At 41.3% G+C, this 20,182-nt stretch overlaps 1 protein-coding gene across 3 annotated transcripts in view; it reads right to left on the reverse strand.

Moving 5' to 3' along the window:
- The window catches only part of LOC147361933 (ATP-binding cassette sub-family C member 4-like), a 217,818-nt gene that overhangs the window by 147,917 nt on the left and 49,719 nt on the right, over positions 1 to 20,182 (reverse strand). For all 3 annotated transcript variants that reach the window (XM_086330251.1, XM_086330250.1, XM_086330252.1), the window contains exons 9-11: positions 13,350 to 13,451; positions 9,582 to 9,671; positions 7,989 to 8,180 (exon numbers count right to left, since the gene is read on the reverse strand). In XM_086330251.1, coding sequence (XP_086186377.1) covers positions 7,989 to 8,180; positions 9,582 to 9,671; positions 13,350 to 13,451 — 384 coding nt within the window. The remainder of the gene's footprint in view (positions 1 to 7,988; positions 8,181 to 9,581; positions 9,672 to 13,349; positions 13,452 to 20,182) is intronic.

The following is a 20,182-nucleotide window of genomic DNA, read 5'->3' on the forward strand; positions in this document are numbered from 1 at the left end:
ATTCATGTTATTTTCCTCTAAGTTAAATTTAACCAATTTTCACTGAACAGCAGATACACAAACTAGAGGTGAACTAGGAAATGAAGAAGCTGGTTTGATACCATCTACCAAAAACATACCAAGGACCCTTCAGCAATGGTGGAGACTTAACAGTAGAAATGCTATGGAGCAGACTGTTGAAACAGTTGATGAGTGCCCTGGCAGACGAGAGCTGGATTCTGGAGTCAAACAATGGAACCCCACACCTTCATTTACTGCTTGTCTTCCGTTTGGAACTGCCCCTCCTCTCATGGCCTGTCAATATCCTGCCCATCCTTCCAGGCTCAGCCCAAACACACTCTCCCAGGAAACCATCCTGGACTCACTCTCTTCCTGCTGGGTTCCTAAGGCTTTGCGTATATTTCTTCTGAAGGACCTGTCCTATTCTGCTCAATAATTTGTATGCGTGCACATAGCTTCTCTCAGCTCCTGGTGGGTAAGATCTGTGAACCAAGCACTGTGCTGCACCCTAATACTGATTATCTCTAATCTTTGCAACAAGCTACATGGTAAGTACTGACCCCATTTCCCAGATGAGGAAACTGAGACTAAGTGAGGTCACATCACTGTTCTGAGGGTCAGTTCAGTTCAGTTGCTCAGCCGTGTCTGACTCTTTGTGACCCCATTGACTGCAGCAGGTCAGGCCTTCCTGTCCATCGCCCATTCCCGGAGTTTAATCAAACTCATGTCCATTGAGTCGGTGATGACATCCAACCATCTCATCCTCTGTCGTCCTCTTTTCCTCCTGTCTTCAATCTTTCCCAGCATCAGGGTCTTTTCTAATGAGTCAGTTCTTTGTATCAGGTAGCCAAAGTATTGGAGTTTCAGCTTCAGCATCAGTCCATCCAAGGAACACTCAGGACTGATTTCCTTTAGGATGGACTGTTTGGATCTCCTTGTAGTCCAAGGGACCCTCAAGAGTCTTCCCAACACCACAGTTCAAAAGCATCAATTCTTCGGTGCTCACCTTTCTTTATAGTCCAACTCACATCCATACATGACTATGGAGAAAACCATAGATTTCACTAGGGGGACCTTTGTTGGCAAGTAATGTCTCTGCTTTTGGATATGCTGTCTAGGTTGGTCATAACTTTCCTACCAAGGAGTAACTGTCTTTAAATTTCATGGCTGCAATCACCAACTGCAGTGATTTTGGAGCCCCAAAAAATAAAGTCTGTCACTGTTTCTACTGTTTCCCCATCTATTTCCCATGAAGTGATGGGACCGGATACCATGAGCTTAGTTTTCTGAATGTTGAGCTTTAAGCCACCTTTTTCACTCTCCTCTTTCACTTTCATCAAGAGGCTCTTTAGTTCTTCTTCATTTTCTGCCATAAAAGTGGTGTCATCTGCATATCTGAGGTTTTTTATATTTCTCACGGCAATCTTTATTTTAGCTTGTGCTTCATCCAGCCCAGCATTTCTCATGATGTATTCTTCATATAAGTTAAATAAGCACGGTGACAATATACAGCCTTGATGTACTCCTTTCCTAATTTGGAACTAGTCTGTTGTTCCATGTCCAGTTCTAACTGTTGCTTTCTGACTTGCTTACAGATTTCTCAAGAGGCAGATCAGGTGGTCTGGTATTCCCACCTCTTGAAGAATTTTCCAGAGTTTGTTGTGGTCCACACGGTCAAAGTTTTGCATTGTCAATAAAACAGAAATAGATGTTTTTCTGGAACTCTCTTTCTTTTTTGATGATCCAGCATATGTTGGCAATTTGATCTCTGCTTCCTCTGAATTTTCTAAATCCATCTTGAGCATCTGGAAGTTTACAGTTCATGTACTGTTGAAGCCAAGCTTGGAGAATGTTGAGCATTACTTTGCTAGTATGTGAAATGAGTGTAATTGTGTGGTTTTGAGCATTCTTTGGCATTGCCTTTCTCTGGGATTGGAATGAAAACTGACATTTTCCAGTCCTGTGGCCACTGCTGAGTTTTCCAAATTTGCTGACATATTGAGTGCAGCACTTTCACAGCATCATCTTTCAGGATTTGAAATAGTTCAACTGGAATTCCATCACCTTCACTAGCTTTGTTCATAGTGATACTTCCTAAGGCCCACTTGACTTTCCATTCCAGAATGTCTGGCTCTAGGTGAGTGATCACACCATCGTGATTTTCTGGGTGGTGGAGATCTTTTTTGTATAGTCCTTCTGTGTATTATTACCATCTCTTCTTAATATCTTCTGCTTCTGTTAGGTCCATACCATTTCTGTCCTTTATTGTGCCCATCTTTGCATGAAATATTCTTTTGGTATCTCTAATTTTCTTGAAGCAATCTCTAGTCTTTCCCATTCTGTTGTTTTCCTCTATTTCTTTGCATTGATCACTGAGGAAAGCTTTCTTATCTCTCCTTGCTATTCTTCGCAACTCTGCATTCAAATAGGTATATGTTTCCTTTTTGGCTATTGAACAGAAGAACTAGAATCTGACCCAGCTCATGTCAGTTCAGAGACTTCTGCTCTTTCACACCATAGTGCCTCTAATTTCCATGCTTATCCATGGTGTTGTGCTGCCTTTCAATTGAGGAAGTTTAGAATTAAGAACTTCTTAAAAAGTGAGCAATGGATGAAGGTGTAAGGGGGCATGTAAACAGAGACCCTAACCAGGGTGTGTCTCTTCCTTCACCAGAAAAGCAAGGTCACCAAAGAAAGGGGCACACCCTGGCTGGGTCTCTGGAATTTGATCTGGGTGTCAGGAGCTGGATGTGATTAAGGCAAAGAGGAAATGCCTGAAATCTGTTTACTCCACACCCTACCTTCCATGGAATCTAGGGTTATGCAGAAACAGATCTGAACTTGAGCTGTAAACTCAGAGATGAGCTGTTTGATCCCTCAAGTATCAGTTTCTCCTACTATAAAATTAAGATAGGAACATCAAGGATACTCATAAAGAATTAATAAATCATGTGACCATGCATAAGCACACCAGCTGCGAAGGACCACGCAGAAGCGTGGCCGAGAGGAGCTACCCCTCGCCCAAGGTAAAGGGCGACAACCGAGAGTGCCAGACCGCGACAGCGCAAGAGCGGCCAAGAGGAGCTACCCCATGTCTAAGGTCAGGGGCGGCAGCAGAGACGAGCAACCCCACGTCCAAGGAACGGCAGCTGCATGGGCGCAGGAGGGCCGAGAGGAGCTATTCCACGTTCAAGGTCAGGACGGGCGGCCGTAAAGAGATACCCCTCATTCAAGGTAAGAAACAGCGGCTGCACTTTGCTGGAGCAGCCGTGAAGAGATACCCCATGATAAAGGTAAGAGAAACCCAAGTAAGACAGTAGGGTTGTGAGAGGGCATCAGAGGGCAGACACACTGAAACCATAATCACAGAATACTAGCCAATCTGATCACACAGACCACAGCCTTGTTTAACTCAAAGAAACTAAGCCATGCCATCTGGGACCACCCAAGACGGACGGGTCATGGTGGAGACGTCTGACAGAATGTGGTCCACTGGAGAAGGGAATGGCAAACCATTTCAATATTCTTGCCTTGAGAACCCCATGAACAGTATGAAAAGGCAAAATGATAGGATACTGAAAGAGGAACTCCCCAGGTTGTTAAGTGCCCAATATGCTACAGGAGATCAGTTGAGAAATAACTACAGAAAGAATGAAGGGATGGAGCCAGAGCAAAAACAATACCCTGTTGTGGATGTGACTGGTGATAGAATCAAGGTCCGATGCTGTAAAGAGCAATATTGCATAGGAACCTGGAATGTTAGGTCCATGAATCAAGGCAAATTGGAAGTGGTCAAACAGGAGATGGCAAGAATGAACATTAACATTTTAGGAATCAGCAAACTAAAATGGACTGCAATGGCTGAATTTAACTCAGATGACCATTGTATCTACTACTGTGGGCAGGAATCCCTTAGAAAAAATGGAGTAGCCATCATGGTCAACAAAGAATCCGAAATGCAATACTTGGATGCAATCTCAAAAACGACAGAATGATCTCTGTTCATTTCCAAGGCAAACCATTTGATATCATGGTAATCCAAGCCTATGCCCCAACCTGTAATGTGGAAGAAGCTGAAGTTGAACAGTTCTATGAAGACCTCCAAGACCTTTTAGAACTAACACCCAAAAAAGATGTCCTTTTCATTATAGGGGAAAGAAGTCAAGAAACACCTGGAATAACAGGCAAATTTGGCCTTGGAGTAATAGAGTTTTGCCAAGAGCATGCACTGGTCATAGCAAACACCCTTTTCCAACAACACAAGAGAAGACTTTACACATGGACATCACCAGATGGTTAACACTGAAATCAGATTGATTATATTCTTTGCAGCCAAAGATGGACAAGCTCTACACAGTCAGCAAAAACAAGACTGGCAACTGACTGTGGCTCAGACCATGAACTCCTTATTGCCAAATTCAGACTGAAATTGAAGAAAGTAGGGAAAACCACTAGACCATTCAGGTATGACCTAAATCAAATCCCTTATGATTATACGGTGGAAGTGAGAAATAGACTTAAGGGACTAGATCTGATAGACAAGAGTGCCTGATGAACTATGGATGGAGGTTTGTGACATTGTACAGGAGACAGGGATCAAGACCATCCCCATGGAAAAGAAATGCAAAAAAGCAAAATGGCTGTCTGGGGAGGCCTTACAAATAGCTGTGAAAAGAAGAGAAGTGAAAAGCAAAGGAGAAAAGGTAAGATATAAGCATCTGAATGCAGAGTTCCAAAGAATAGCAAGGAGAGATAAAAAGCCTTCCTCAGTGATCAATGCAAAGAAATAGAGGAAAACAACAGAATGGGAAAGACTAGAGATCTCTTCAAGAAAATTAGAGATACCAAGGGAACATTTCATGCAAACATGGGCTCGATCAAGGTCAGAAATGGTATGGACCTAACAGAAGCAGAAGATAATTAAGAAGAGGTGGCAAGAATACACAGAAGAACTATACAAAAAAAGATCTTCACAACCCAGATCATCACAATGGTGTGATCACTCACCTAGAGCCAGACATCCTGGAATGTGAAGTCAAGTGGGCCTTAGAAAGCATCACTATGAACAAAGCTAGTGGAGGTGATGGAATTCCAGTTGAGCTATTTCAAATCCTGAAAGATGGTGCTGTGAAAGTGCTGCACTCAATATGCCAGCAAATTTGGAAAACTCAGCAGTGGCCACAGGACTGGAAAAGGTCAGTTTTCATTCCAATTCCAAAGAAAGGCAATGCCAAAGAATGCTCAAACTACCACACAATTGCACTCATCTCACACACTAGTAAATTAATGCTCAAAATTCTCCAAGTCAGGCTTCAGCAATACATGAACCGTGAAATTTCAGATGTTTAAGCTGGTTTTAGAAAAGGCAGAGGAACCAGAGATCAAATTGCCAACATCCGCTGGATCATTGAAAAAGCAAGAGAGTTCCAGAAAAACATCCATTTCTGCTTTACTGACAAAGCCTTTGACTGTATGGATCACAATAAACTGTGGAAAATTCTGAAAGAGATGGGAATATCAGACCACCTGACCTGCCTCTTGAGAAACCTATATGCAGGTCAGGAAGCAACAGAACTGGACATGGAACAACAGACTGGTTCCAAATAGGAAAAGGAGTACCTCAAGGTTGTATATTGTCACCCTGATTATTTAACTTATATGCAGAGTACATCATGAGAAACGCTGGGCTGGAAGAAGCACAAGCTGGAATCAAGATTGCCGGGAGAAATATCAATAACCTCAGATATGCAGATAACACCACCCTTATGGCAGGAAGTGAAGAGGAATTAAAAAGCCTCTTGATAAAAGTTAAAGAGGAGAGTGGAAAAGTTGGCCTAAAGCTCAACATTCAGAAAACTAAGATCATGGCATCTGGTCCCACCACTCATGGCAAATAGATGGGGAAACAGTGGAAACAGTGTCAGACTTTATTTTTGGAGGGGCTCCAAAATCACTGCAGATGGTGACTGCAGCCATGAAATTAAAAGACACTTACTCCTTAGAAAGAAAGTTATGACCAACCTAGATAGCATATTCAAAAGCAGAGACATTACTTTGCCAACAAAGGTCCGTCTAGTCAAGGCTATGGTTTTTCCAGTAGTCATGTATGGATGTGAGAGTTGGACTGTGAAGAAAGCTGAGTGCTGAAGAATTGATGTTTTTGAACTGTGGTGTTGAAGAACATTCTTGAGAGTTCCTTGGACTGCAAGGAGATCCAACCAGTCCATTCTGAAGGAGATCAGCCCTCGGATTTCTTTGGAGGGAATGATGCTGAAGGTGAAACTCCAGTACTTTGGCCATCTCATGCGAAGAGTTGACTCATTGGAAAAGACTCTGATGCTGGGAGGGATTGGGGGCAGGAGGAGAAGGGGACGCCAGAGGATGAGATGGCTGGATGGCATCACTGACTCGATGGACATGAGTCTCAGTGAACTCCGGGAGTTGGTGATGGACAGGGAGGCCTCGCATGCTGCAATTCATGGGGTCGCAAAGAGTTGGACACGGCTGTGCGACTGAACTGAACCGAACTGTTTCCTGTTTATGTGTGTGCATGCACACGTGTCAGAGACAGATACAAAAATGATTTGCACATGAACTCTGAATAAATAGGAGCCATGTCTCACTGTTTCACATTTGTTTCCCCTCTTCTTACCCAGTCTATGTACCATTTAATAAAAATCTAGCTCATTCCCCCTAACTTCACATCATTTCTGCAAAAGCACAATCTCCTGTTAACATGAGCCCAAGAGAAAGAAATAGCAGCCATTAAATGAATAATTCTGTTCTGTCCACATTATCATAAAATGCTGCTCACATAATACTGTCTATGGTGTTCAAGCCATTGTTCAAGCAGAATTATTATTTCCTCACAAAGAGAGTTTGCAGCCTTTAACACCAAACCTTTGAAAGTTTGTCCCAGCTTTTTCCTCACTGTATAAAAGAATATTCAGATGTCCAAACTGCCCTGAAGAGACCAGGGGGAGCCCTTTAAAACTGTTTTTCACTGATGTTTATAACCCAAGAGAATAACAAACTATTTATCGGTATTTACATTTTTCTTTGTTTCTGCCAAATTATATTCTATCAGATAAGTTTAGTTTTCCTCATTCATTCACTAATTTCATCTAAATCCTAATGTAGAGTTAAACATTTCACTTTGCCATTTTCTGTGAAAATCAATGCCCTTTCTGAAAATAATCTCTTCTCCAACAAAATGATACAGTATTAAGAAGAAACATAAGCATTCTATTTTCTTTAAATAATAAATTATAAATAAAAAATGAAGTAACGCGGGAAACCTACAGACTGAAAGGGACCGAGGAGGCAACAACCAAGCACAATAGACAGACCTTATGTGGAATCTGATTCCAACAACAGTGAACAAGTTTTCTCAGTGGGATGTCTAACAACACGTAAACTCAGATTAGAAGGTTGATGACATTCAGCAATTTGGGTTATTTTTCAGGTGAAATAATGTGGTGATTTTTTTCCAAAGGGAAAAGATTTTTTTTTCTCTTAGATGAAACTAATGAAATGTAGACAGATGAACTAATATGATGTCTAGGATCTGCTCCAGAATAATGTAGGTTGGGGGTGGGGCAGGCAGAGCACAGGGGTAGAGATGCAGCAAGACCGGCCACCAGCTGATCCTGGCTGAAGCTGGGGGTGGTATATGAGTATTCATTACACTGTGCTTGCTATTTTAGAAATTTATATAATTGTTAAAAGTGAATGAAACTTCATAGAATGGACTGATCCCCTCAAGGGGAAAAAGAAAAAAAAAGCATTCTGTGAGTGTTATCACATCAGGATTAAAACAGCAATGTATATACCTGCATATTTACCCAGAAGACCAGTTTTAAATAATCAGCAACAATGATTTTTCAAATTAAAAAAGTAAATAAAAACTCTCAACAAATCTTGTAGGTTAAACCGATACTATTATTATTTAAAATTCAAGTATATCCAACTTAGGAGTCATTACCCACCTCTTTCAAAGCACAAGCCTTTATTACTTTTTCATATCGTTCTTCTTCGTATTTCTTCCCAAATAAAATGTTACTCCTCACAGTTCCTGAGAACACCCAAGGCTGCTGAGAAACATACACGATCCTCCCGTGCACGCTGGCCTGCCCCTGGCTCGGGGGCAGCTCCCCCAGCAGAGCACATAACAGTGATGACTGAAACAGACGGCAATACACACACATGAACAGGCAGCACTCAGGACGGAACATGCCCCGCAGCACAGCCGACCCCACCCTGGCGCTTGATACATGATAGAAAGCTTGTGTTTAGAACACGATAATGTATAGTTCTGATAGTTGCAACCAAAAAGTTGAAAATAACACTGTTTGTCAATGTAAACCCACAGTTGACAAGAAATACTAATAAAATGCTACAACAATATACTGTGCCCAAGAATTTCCCCCAAATGAAGCGCTATACTCAACAAAGACTAAATAAAAATGTTTAACATTCTTAACTAGCAGAGCAGCCCAGCAGGATGTGTATTTCTTGCATCTGATGTTTATGCAGCTGTTCCTACATCTGAGTATCCTTCATTTGGCAAATACTTGTTCTTAAAAAGCTACATGTAAAAACTATATCCAAAGATCATTATTAAAAGAACTCTGAAGTGAGTTGTGTCCAAAGAGCAAAAGTCCGTCACAGAAGAAATCATCAACCTCTCATGTACACACTTACGTTTAGATTTCTGTATTTTGTTGTACAAAACACAAGAGACTAAGTGAATGTACATATGTCCTTCAAATCTTGTACACCACACAGATGCGGTGTGTCTGTGTCCCCACATCACAGTGCTAGCGCACTGGGCTAAAATAATCTGCCTGCATATCTGTCTCACCCCAGAACCTGGTAGTCTCTGGATGGCAGAGGTGTCAGGGTCTCGCTCACATCTGTTTCTTTAGCTCCAGCACATGGCTGCACATTCACTACATGTGCACTGAGAGGATCAAGGCAAGTCATGTGAGAAAACGCTCAAAGCTTCCTGGAAGAGCCTTCACAACCTCCAGACTTCCCGGAGGGACCACCGTCACAAAAAGAAGTCCCCACTGTCTCATTCTGTCCTGAATAGATGTCACATAAATAACGTCCTTCACTGAGATGTCCAAACATACGACAAGCAGTTCCCAACTGTGCAACATGAAGCACCAAGAAGGAAAACACAGTGTGCATTTACCCAGATTCATGTGGCCATGAAACCTTCTTGCAAAACGAATGTCCCATGGAACACACCTAGAGGAAAGCAATTCTAGATTTGCCCAGTTCAAACTGTGTTATACACAGCTTTAGGCTCAACTCTTAAGAATTTTTTAAAATATTCATTTATTTTTGGCTGTGTTGGGTCATAGTTGCAATACTTAAGATCTTTCATTGCAGCACACAGGCTTAGTTGCCCCGAGGCATGTGGGATCTTAGTTCCCCGACCAGGGATCCAACCCGTGTCTCCTGCATTGGAGGGCAGATTCTTAACCACTGGACCACCAGGGAAGTCCCTCAACTCTGAGAATTTAACAGGGGCTGTGGCGTTGCAGCAAGCCAAGCAAGGTATCATGGCTTACCTTTCCTGCTCCCACAGGTCCAACCACAACTAACAGTTCACCAGGTCTGACAGTAAACGAAAGGCCTTGTAGGGTTGGGGTTTCTGATTCCTGCAAATTAAAGTTTATAAAAATGTGCCCCTTTCAATAAATTAACACACATTACTTCAGAAAGTGGAGAAAATAACAAAATAGTCATTGATATGCTAAACATAGCCCACATTTTTCTCCTTCCTATTTTAAGATAATGTGTTCTACAGGACTTTTCATCCAATCTTTTCTCTTCCAGGGTCTGAAACAACTTCAGTTGCCTTTAGAAGGCTCCTTTTACTAGCTATCCATATGGACACAGTATTAGATAGCCACAGAATTTAGCAGTTGAAATGACAAGCTGAAATTTGAAATGCAAATTTTATGATGTATACTAATTTATTAAAATAATACACTTAATAGGATAGTCAATATAGGAAGTTTTTAATCATTTATGTTTTCATTATGACCCTTGGTTTTAACTATTTCATTAATCTCCACGATGTGGCAGCTTAAGTACATGATTAGCCTGGCCCTCTACTAATAAATTGAAACCTCCACTATCTCTCCATTTTCATTTGATAAAGAATGAATCTCAGTAATGCTAAGGGAGCAGGTCACTTTGCATGATGAAGTCTTTCTTGGCAAAGTAACTCTTATAAATACCCATCAAAGCTCTAACTTCACAAGAGCTCTAATTTAACACCAACGATGACAACAAAAAAAATAGGGAATTAAGAAATTAATTATGACTTTGTGGGTCAGAGTGTTGAGACCTCAATTTTAATATGTGTTAAATGCGTTACCTGTCCTGGCTAAACAGGGGCCATAAAGTACTTCTGCTGTAAGAAAGCAAAAAAATATGGAGGTACATGCAACAGCACACAATCCAGTGTGAGGGAGAAGTCATGCCAATTACAGGTCATATTCCTGAGAGACTTAAGGGTGTGTGTATGTCTTTACATGTTCTTAGTGTTAAGAAAATTGTCAGTAACTGATAATTTTTGTTTTTAAAGAGAGGTTACAGTTTATCAGTAAAATGCCCAAAAAACTTAAAGTACAAAGTGTGGACAAACTATTGCAATAATCTTCAAAATGAAAAAATTTCTCTGGGAAGAAATGAATTATAAAACATTAACTTTTTTTTCTTTTTTAGAAATTTTTTGCCACGGGTGTACATGTGTCCCCCATCCTGAAACCCCCTCCAACCTCCCTCCCCATCCCATCCTTCTGGGTTGTCCCAGTACACCTGCTGTGAATGCTCTGTTTCATGCATCGAACTTTGACTGGTCATCTATTTCACATATGGTAATATATATGTTTCAATACTATTCTCTCAAATCATCCCACCCTCACCTTCTCCCACAGAGTCTAAAAGTCTGTTCTTTATATCTGTGTCTCTTTTGCTGTCTTGCATATAAGGTCGTCATTACCATCTTTCTAAATTCCATGTATATGCTTTAATATACTGTATTGGTATTTTTCCTTCTGACTTACTTCACTCTGTATAATAGGCTCCAGTTTCATCTACCTCATTAGAACTGATTTAAATGTGTTCTTTTTAATAGATGAATAATATTCCATTGTGTATATGTACCACAACTTCTTTATCCCTTCATCTGTCAATGCATATCTAGGTTGCTTCCATGTCCTGCCTATTGTAAACAGTGCTGCAATGAACAATGGGATACATGTATCATTTTCAATTTTGGTTTCCTCAGGGTATATGCCTCAGAGTGAGATTGCTGGGTCATATGGCCAGTACTCTTGCCTGGAAACTCCCATGGATGGAGGAGCCTAGTAGGCTGCAGTCCATGGGGTCGCGACGATCAGACACAACTGAGCAACTTCACTTTCACTTTCATGCATTGGAGAAGGAAATGGCAAGCCACTCCAGTGTTCTTTCCTGGAGAATCCCAGGGACAGGGGAGCCTGGTGGGCTGCCGTCTATGGGGTCACACAGAGTCAGACTAGAGTGACTAGAGTGACTTAGCAGCAGCAGCTGCAGCATGGTGGTTTTATTCCTAGCTTTTTAAGGAATCTCCATACTGTCTTCCATAGTGGCTGTATCAATTTACATTCCCACCAACAGTGCAAGAGTGCTCCCTTTTCTACACATCCTCTCCAGCATTTATTGTTTGTAGACTTTTTGATGATGGCCATTCTGATCAGTGTGAGGTGATATCTCATTGTCATTTTGATTTGCATTTCTCTAAAAATGAGTGATGTTGAGCATGTTTTCATGTATTTGCGAGCCATCTGTATGTCCTCTTTGGAGAAATGTTTGTTTAGGTCTTTTTCCCACTCTTTGATTGGGTTGTTTGTTTTTCTGGCATTGAGTTGTATGAGCTGTTCAAATATTTTTGAAAGTAATCCCTTGTCAGTTGTTTCATTTGCTATTATTTTCTCCCATTCTGAAGATTGTCTTTAAATCTTGCTTATAGTTTCCTTTGAAGTACAAAAGCTTTTAAGCTTAATCAGGTCCCACTTGTTTACTTTTGTTTTTATTTCTGTTACTCTAGGAGGTGGTTATAGAGCATCTTGCTTTGATTTATCTCATTGAGTGTTCTGCCTATGTTTTCCTCTAAGAGTTTTATAGTTTCTGGTCTTACATTTAGGTCTTTAGTCCATTTTGAGTTTGTGTATGGTGTTAAGAAGTGTTCTAATTTCATTCTTTTACAATGTAGCGGTCAAGTTTTCCTAGCACCACTTATTGAAGAGGCTGTCTTTGCCCCATTATATATTCTTGCCTCCTTTGTCAAAAATAATGTACCCATAGGTGCATGGGTTTATTTCTGGGCTTTCTGTCTTTTTTATATTTCTGTTTTTGTTCCAGTACCATACTGTCTTGATGACTGTAGCTTTGCAATATAATCTGAAATCAGGAAAGTTGATTCCTTCAGCTCCATTCTTCTTTCTCAGGACTGCTTTGGCTATTTGGGCTCTTTTGTGTTTCCATAAGAATTGTGAAATTTTTGTTCTAGCTCCATGAAAAATGCCAGTAGTAACTTGATAGGGATAGCATTGAATTATTGGTAGTATAGTCATTTTCACAATATTGATTCTTCCTACCCAGGAACATGGAATATCTCTTCATCTGTTTATGTTGTCTTGAACATAAACATACTAAAAAACATTCTAAAATATGTCTAAAACATTAACATACTAAAAAAATGACAATTATTTTTCATCACTAAAAAGGAGTCTTGGATATTATAGGGATACAAATCTATCGATAAGAAGCTGGATTTTTAAACATGAGAAATTTTTTAAGCTTCTCAACTCCTTTCTTGTCTGATACTGAGAGTTCTATGTTACTACTTTCACTCAGTTATGACAACAAAACAATGAGCCACATACATTCAGCTTCCTGTCCCCACACCTCACAGTTTCCCAGGGCCAGACACTGAGCTCCCTCCCTGTTCAGGCTTCAGAATCTGGCATTGCTCTGCCATTTTGTCTCTCCAGTCCTGTATATTCTAACATTACAAACATACGTACTTTAAGTTCAAGATGTGCTAATATGTTGAAAGCTCTCTTGAAAATGACGTAGAGAACGCATCAAATGTATTAGGCTGATTTTACACATAATCTCTGTAGTTGCAAATTTTATCTCTGATTTTGAGAACTTTTATAACATACTTTCAGTAAATGTGCAAGTCACATTTTACACCAGGAGTAAAATCTCAAAATTCTCCAATAAATCTATGTCACAGTTATCTATTAGCAGTCATGATCTAGGAATGGAGGACTTATTACCTTATCCCAAAAAGCAGTAAAATCTTTCATGTGCACGATTGTTTTATCATCTGATAACAGTTGAGTGGTGAGCTGTGATATCTCATCAAGTAACAAAAAGTTCTACAGAAAAAGGAAAAACATAGACAATTTAGTCTGTGGGATGAAACACAAACAAAAATAATTGCTTCCCTGGAATTTGCAGTAAAAATCTATATAACCTATAAATTGTTTTGCCATTTGTGTTTGAAGTGTTGGTTCACATCAGAACAAACTACTATATAGATAATATACACTATTATTACAGCATATAGTATGTACATTCATAAAATAGTACATATAGTATACATAGAGTTCTTTATATAAGGGAGTGTGTGTGTGTGTGTGTGTGTGTGTATAATGTGTGTATATGCATGTGTATATATGACATAAATAGAGCGCCTGGTCGTGAGTCTATCTGCAACTTTCTCAACGTTTCTCAGTGTACAAATTTTTCCCTAAGGAGAAAATATAGCTCTAAAATCCAACACATTTAGAACCTGGATATTTATATTGCTTTAGTCTTGTGTTACCAGCAATAAACATGGGAGCTGACAGGAAATTATTCCATACATATTTACTGAATCCCACTATGCACCAAGCACCATGTGACACTGCTAGGAACATAGAGAGGAAGACCATTCCCAGGCCTTCTTCAATCAGGTGGCACAAAACAGTCTGGAAACACAAGACCTACAGCAGAGATGCTGAATTAAAACTCTGGCTCTATTGTGGGTCATGACCCTCATGTGAGCACTTAAGACCACTCTGCTTTTCTCATGTGTGTTAAATCAATATCACTGCTTTTCATTAACTACCACTTGTTATCATTCTAAAAAGAAAATGTTCTTATTAAATTTCTACCTCTTAAAAATACTTCACAAGCATCTTTTCACTATCACTTATCTCTTCTCTTTAGTCAGTGCCTTCTCTCCAGCTCGACAGGAATGGCTGCATCTTCCACTTCTTGCTATTTTCACAGCACTTAGCAGTCATTCAATGTGATTTAGCTGAATAAAACCAAGTCCTTTGAACCACCACAAAGCTAACATAAACATATACCAGAAAACTCTCTCTTGCCCTGCAAATGTTAGGTGTATTAATAACTCAATGAAAGAAACTACATTGGTAGAGAAATTGAGTAAACAGCTGAGACCACCTCCATTACCCACACCCCTAAGAACTATGAATGTGTGGCAGAGACTGCTGACTGTCCGCAAAATCTGCTCTCATTCTTCTGTGGTAACAAACCCTGGATTTGGCTGCAAGTGGCTTTTTGGAAGAAGGGCCTCTCTCTCCAGCCTCACAAGCAGATATGCACAGCCATGTGGCTAAATCGAGGTCAGTGGAGAGTGACAGCAACCAGGACCTTCCTCCACCCCACGGCCTGGGCCTTGGAGGCTGCCAGTAGGGTCAAGGTCACATGCAGTGGAGTAACATAATAAGAGAGAAAGGGTCTGGGTCCCAACACCACGGAGGTTCACACTAGCCATGGGACTTGTTATGGGGAGAGCTGTATCACCACAAAAAAGATATGTCCTAATGCCAGTTAGCTCAAAATGTGACTGTATTTGGAAATAGGGTTGTTATAGGTGTAATCCATTAAGGTGAGATCACAGTGGAGTAGGGTGGGCCCTGAATCCAACATGATTAGTGCCCTTATAAGAAGAGAGATGCAAAGACAGACACACCGGCAGAAAACAGGCAGATGATGATGGAGACAGAGGCTGGAATGCTGGCAATTACAAGCCTAGGAAAAACAAGGTTTGTCTGAAACCATTTAAGTTAACAGAGCTGACAAAGGAGTCCCCCTTACAGGATTTCGAGAGATTGTGGCCCTGCTGACACCTTGATTTCAGACTTGTGATTTTAGGTCTTGTGGTTTGTGTTACTTTGTAAAGGCAGCCCCAGGGAGAGAATATAGAGCCTTACAAGGACTCTTGCATGAGAGAAAAGCAAACTATCCTTGTAAGCAGGTTTAATATGGGCAATTCTAGGACCCAGAGGCAAACCAAATCCCTACCAACACAGGGGCAACTGATAAAAGCTTCTGGGGATGTTTGAGAAAGAAAACATTTGAATAGGAACCTACTCCCCTAAAATCATAAACATACTTCAAGTCCTTGACATTCTCATCTATCACACCACAGAGCTACAAATGTGACTGCAATCTTCCTCTTCCAAAGAACAATTGGCAAAAACTGATCATGAAAACCTGCTTCTGTGCAGGAAAAAGAAAGCAGTACCCTTGCATCTCTCTCAAAGACCAGCGGTCAGGAGATAAGATCCTCTCGTTTCCTCCTCCTCTCATCCAGGCTCACTGAGAACCTAACATGGGGCACAGCTACTCCTCCCTGCCCCGAGCCCGTGTCCAGCAAGGGGCAGGATGGATGGACGGTGGTCTGAGGACTCCTCTGCAGGCTCTCAATCACCACAGCCTGAGTTCTCTCTCCACATCACCTCTCCCATCATCAGTCACGTAGCAGCTCTTGTCTGTTCTGCCACAGCTCATTCATCTCCCAATTTTCCTTTTCTCTTGAAGCAACATAATTTCAGAGTCTAACTTACTATTAATCATTTCAAATACTGATACAATGTTCTTGGGTTTTTTCCCTAGTTCCTTCCCTGGCCCTCCCCAACAACACTCCTTCCTGATCTCTTTACAACACCTCTGAGAATGTCCACCATACTTAATATCCCCCAGTGATCCATAAGCACCTAAGTCCACACTACCCAGGTGGCCTCTGCCTGGACACCCTGAGTACTAACCCACCCACCCTTCCAGTCCATCTCAAAAGCTAATCCTCCTGGGAACCTGTCAGGACATCACCAGCTGGCACTGTCCTCCCTACCCCTGAATCCCATGAGGGATTCTCCTATATGTCACACAGAAGATATAGACACTACATCACTCACACACTTACAGACACTAGTTTCAATTCCAACAGAGACCAAGCCTTGTACAGAGTCAGCAAATCATGGGTAAGGGAAGGAATAGATTACAGGGCTCCTCAAATCCATCCAACCTGCATTGCTACAGCTTTACATAGACTGAGCTAACACAGCAACAAGCAAAAAGTTGTATGCATATATTGTACATCTTGTCTAGACAGAATCAAATGCCAATTTCAGCTTAAATATGTTACCAAGACAAAAACTCAATATTCAGTGGGTGCATGTGTTCAGTTCAGTCACCCAGTCATGTCCGACTCTTTGTGACCCCATGGACTACAGCACGCCAGGCTTCCCTGTCCATCACCAGTTCCTGGAGCATGCTCAAACTCATGTCCATTGAGTCAGTGATACCAGACACCATCAGTGTGTACATAGTAGGACAGAAATTCCCAACACTTCTCCACAAATAATAGGTTTGAGTGAGGAAAGATATCACAATCTTCCGGGGGTTAAATGAGATTCCAACACATAACCAGCTTGTAAAGGTGTAAGAAGTGCTGGCTGGATTTTTTTCTAGGACTCAGGCTGATAAAAAAAAAAAAAAGGCCGAAAATAAAATACAGATGATGTGCAGACCCAGAACAGATCATGTGGGAAAATATCAAAGTCATAACTTCAGCCAAAAAGATTGACTTCCCAGTGGCTGGTGGGGGAAAACCTAAGCAGTTTTGTGAATAATATAACTTCAGAGACACATTTTACTGGATATGAAAGTCACTGAAGACTTATAGTGCTTTCAAAATATTTACAATCCTATTGGAGTGATTCAAAGACAAGAGCTTCAGTTCATTTTCCTTATTAAGATAAAATAGAGGGGTTTCTGGGGCCTATAAAGTCACAGTAAATCATTCATATTTTGTACATGGGAAAAATGATATTGAAAAGCACATGAAAACAAGACACAACACCATGAAGACCATGTGTAGGTCTGCCCATGGGGATGGACCACCGCACCACATCCAAGGTGGGCAGGGGTAGTGGGTTTCCTTCCTGGGGCTGCCAGACATGACCTGAGCAGAAATACTGGATGATGAACCACCTAGTCTACTGAGCCCCAGGCTTCAGGAGGCTGTGGGGCAGCAGGGCTCAATACCACACTGTGTTTTAAACTCTGCATGCCCACTACACCTCCAGCCCATCTGTGGTCAAATCTTGCCCAGTTCTGACCACCTGGTCAGTAAACTCAGTTGACCTTTTCTTCCACTCCTGAGGCCCTTTTTACGTTCTAGTTGGGCATCATCACATCTAAGTGAGAGGCAGAGAAAGGAAGAAAATGATTATCCGATAATTGCTGCTACCTGTTAGATAACAGGACAGGAGGTTGAATCCAGCCAATGGCTGCTCAGTGAGGCAGGTCTTACAGCAAACACTGAGTATTTTAAAATGCTCTCAGAATCCAAAACTAAGTCCAGGCTAGTCATCTCCTCAGATTTGGTTCTCTCTTAGCCTTCCTTATCATAGTGAATCCAGGTCATTTTACAGCCTGAAAAACCAAAGCAGCCTGACATCCACCTCTCCCCTCCCCGCCCCTAATACCCAACTCAAAATGTGCCCCTGAGTGGCTCTCAAATATGGCCAAGTCTCTCTATTTCACCCTAAACCAAACCACATCATCTCGTCCCTGGACCATGTACTGCACACACTCCTGATACACTCATCTCCCTGACTCTGCTCTGGGTCCCTAACACACCTCATTGCCCTGTTCTCCAGGCTGCAGCCAGGCTGAGTTTTGAGATGATAAAAATCTTAATGTTTCCTGTAGGATCCTGTATGGGCCCCTCCTCAGGCCTCCAGCTCTCTACTCTGCAGCCTCAGACATTTCTGGTTACTCAAATGCACGGATCCCCCTTCTTATCCACAAAAGGCCTTTGTCACATGACCATCCCCAGGGAAATGTGAAGCATCAGCCTCCCATCTCCCACACCCCCACACATGGAATTCTCCAGGTAACCTGCTTAGCCTTCCCTGCTCAAACGTCTCAACACAACCTCCAAAACTACACCAGTGACTCTGCCAAAGCAACTCATGACCCCTCAGACTTTTCCTCCCAAGGACTATTGACACAGAGATGCACATCAGGTATCACTGTTTGATACTTTATTAACCTCCCACTTGATGAAACATAAATTGTAAGTAGGAAGGACTTCTCTGCAGTTGCTTACCTGTCCCTATATATGCTCATCTGTACCATACTCAAGGCTGCACTAGACTTGTTATTTTGTGGAATGATTGGATGAGTAAATTCAAATTTGACCCGCAAAAGTCAAGCATAAATCAAGACAGCTTTTTCCTCTCAACTGATTTTAGTTTTAAAAAGGTCCTGTTATCTTTTGCATTTGCTAAGGTACATTTTAGATTTCTTTATACAACTAGGGCAATGTTCCCAAACGTGATTTATTTTCAGGGACACAGGGACACTTACTAAAGACATAGGTAAGTTGGACCCCAGCAAAGGAATAGTGAATCAGAAACTCCAAGATGTGATAATTTAGTTTTAATAAGCACACCAGGTGATTCTCATGAACTAGAGACCTACATTCTTTATAGGGTTGTAAAACTAAATGGGTGAAGAAGTTTCTATTAATAGGATCTAAAAGAAAAAAAAAATACTTCCAAGATTACTTCAACACACCATGGAGCAGTTTCCAATGCAAACAATCTCACCACTCTTATTCTCAGCTATTTGCCCTGCCTTTACTGCAAACTACCATCAACAGATCTCTAAATTCCAAGACCACCTTCCAGCCACGAAGAGAAAATTTAGGTGTTTTTCCCAAATCAAAGGTGTGTCCTTCATCAGGACACAAAGCAGCCTGACAAAGTCAGCACAAGGAAAATTCAAAGTTCTCCCCAGATCATAATTTTAATGTTACTGCACACACCTACACAGGAAGAAGTCTCAGGCCTTAGACATTGAGTTCATTTTAGTAGAAAAGAAGTAAAAAATCCACCCAAGTATTTGAGCACAATTCTCTGAAAACCTTCTACAGGACCCCTTTCCCACTACACTCTCTGGTGTGTCACATCATCCATCAGAGAATCAGAGTTATCACTGTCTCCACTTCAACCATGCTTAACGGTTAGGTATTTGCAGGATCCCAGACATGATGGAGCTAGAAGGTCCCGTCAGTTGCACATGTTCTGAGCATCTGCTATTTCTGAGCACTACGAAAATGAACAAGGCACTGTCTGTAAGAAGTCTGGAGTTCCAGGAAAGAAAGAAATCCATAAACACATGGCTTAGTGAGGACAATGTCATATGCAGGAGCTCAAAGGAAGATATGGGGATTCAGGAGGGTGTGATGGTTAATTTTATTAACCAGACACTTGGTAGACTAGCCCCCAGACACTCGCTCAAACATATATTACAGTGAAAGCATTTTTAAATGAGACCGACATTTAAATCAGTAGAGTCTGAGTAAATCAGATTATCCTCCATAACATGGGTAGGCCTCATCCAATTAGTCAAAGGTCTTAAGAGAAACTAGACTGACCAACTCCAAAGAGGAGGGAATTCTGTCTCAAGAGCACCTTCAGACTAGAGATGAATTTTAGCATAAAGCCTCATGGTATAAATCTTCTTTTATGATGGCCATCAAGACAGACTATTTTTGTTAAACAAGTAAGAGTGTTTCTAGTTTACTAAAAAGCCCAGGAGCCAGGCCAGCAGGAGCTACATGAACACCTGGCTGTGCAGGGCACAGCTAGCTCCTCTCTTTAGAGAGTAGGTCCACCAAGTCCAGTTGGGCTGGGTTCAGATACACAGATGGATGCACAGAACAAGCAGAAGATTCAGACCTATCCCCACTCTGGATAAGATTTGTTCCCCTGATTTGACACTCCCATCAAGACCCAATGTT

This window comes from Bos grunniens, chromosome 12 (assembly GCF_055505025.1).
Source record: "Bos grunniens cultivar Pamir isolate PY7600 chromosome 12, Bosgru_T2T1.0, whole genome shotgun sequence".
Classification (NCBI taxonomy): domain Eukaryota; kingdom Metazoa; phylum Chordata; class Mammalia; order Artiodactyla; family Bovidae; genus Bos; species Bos grunniens.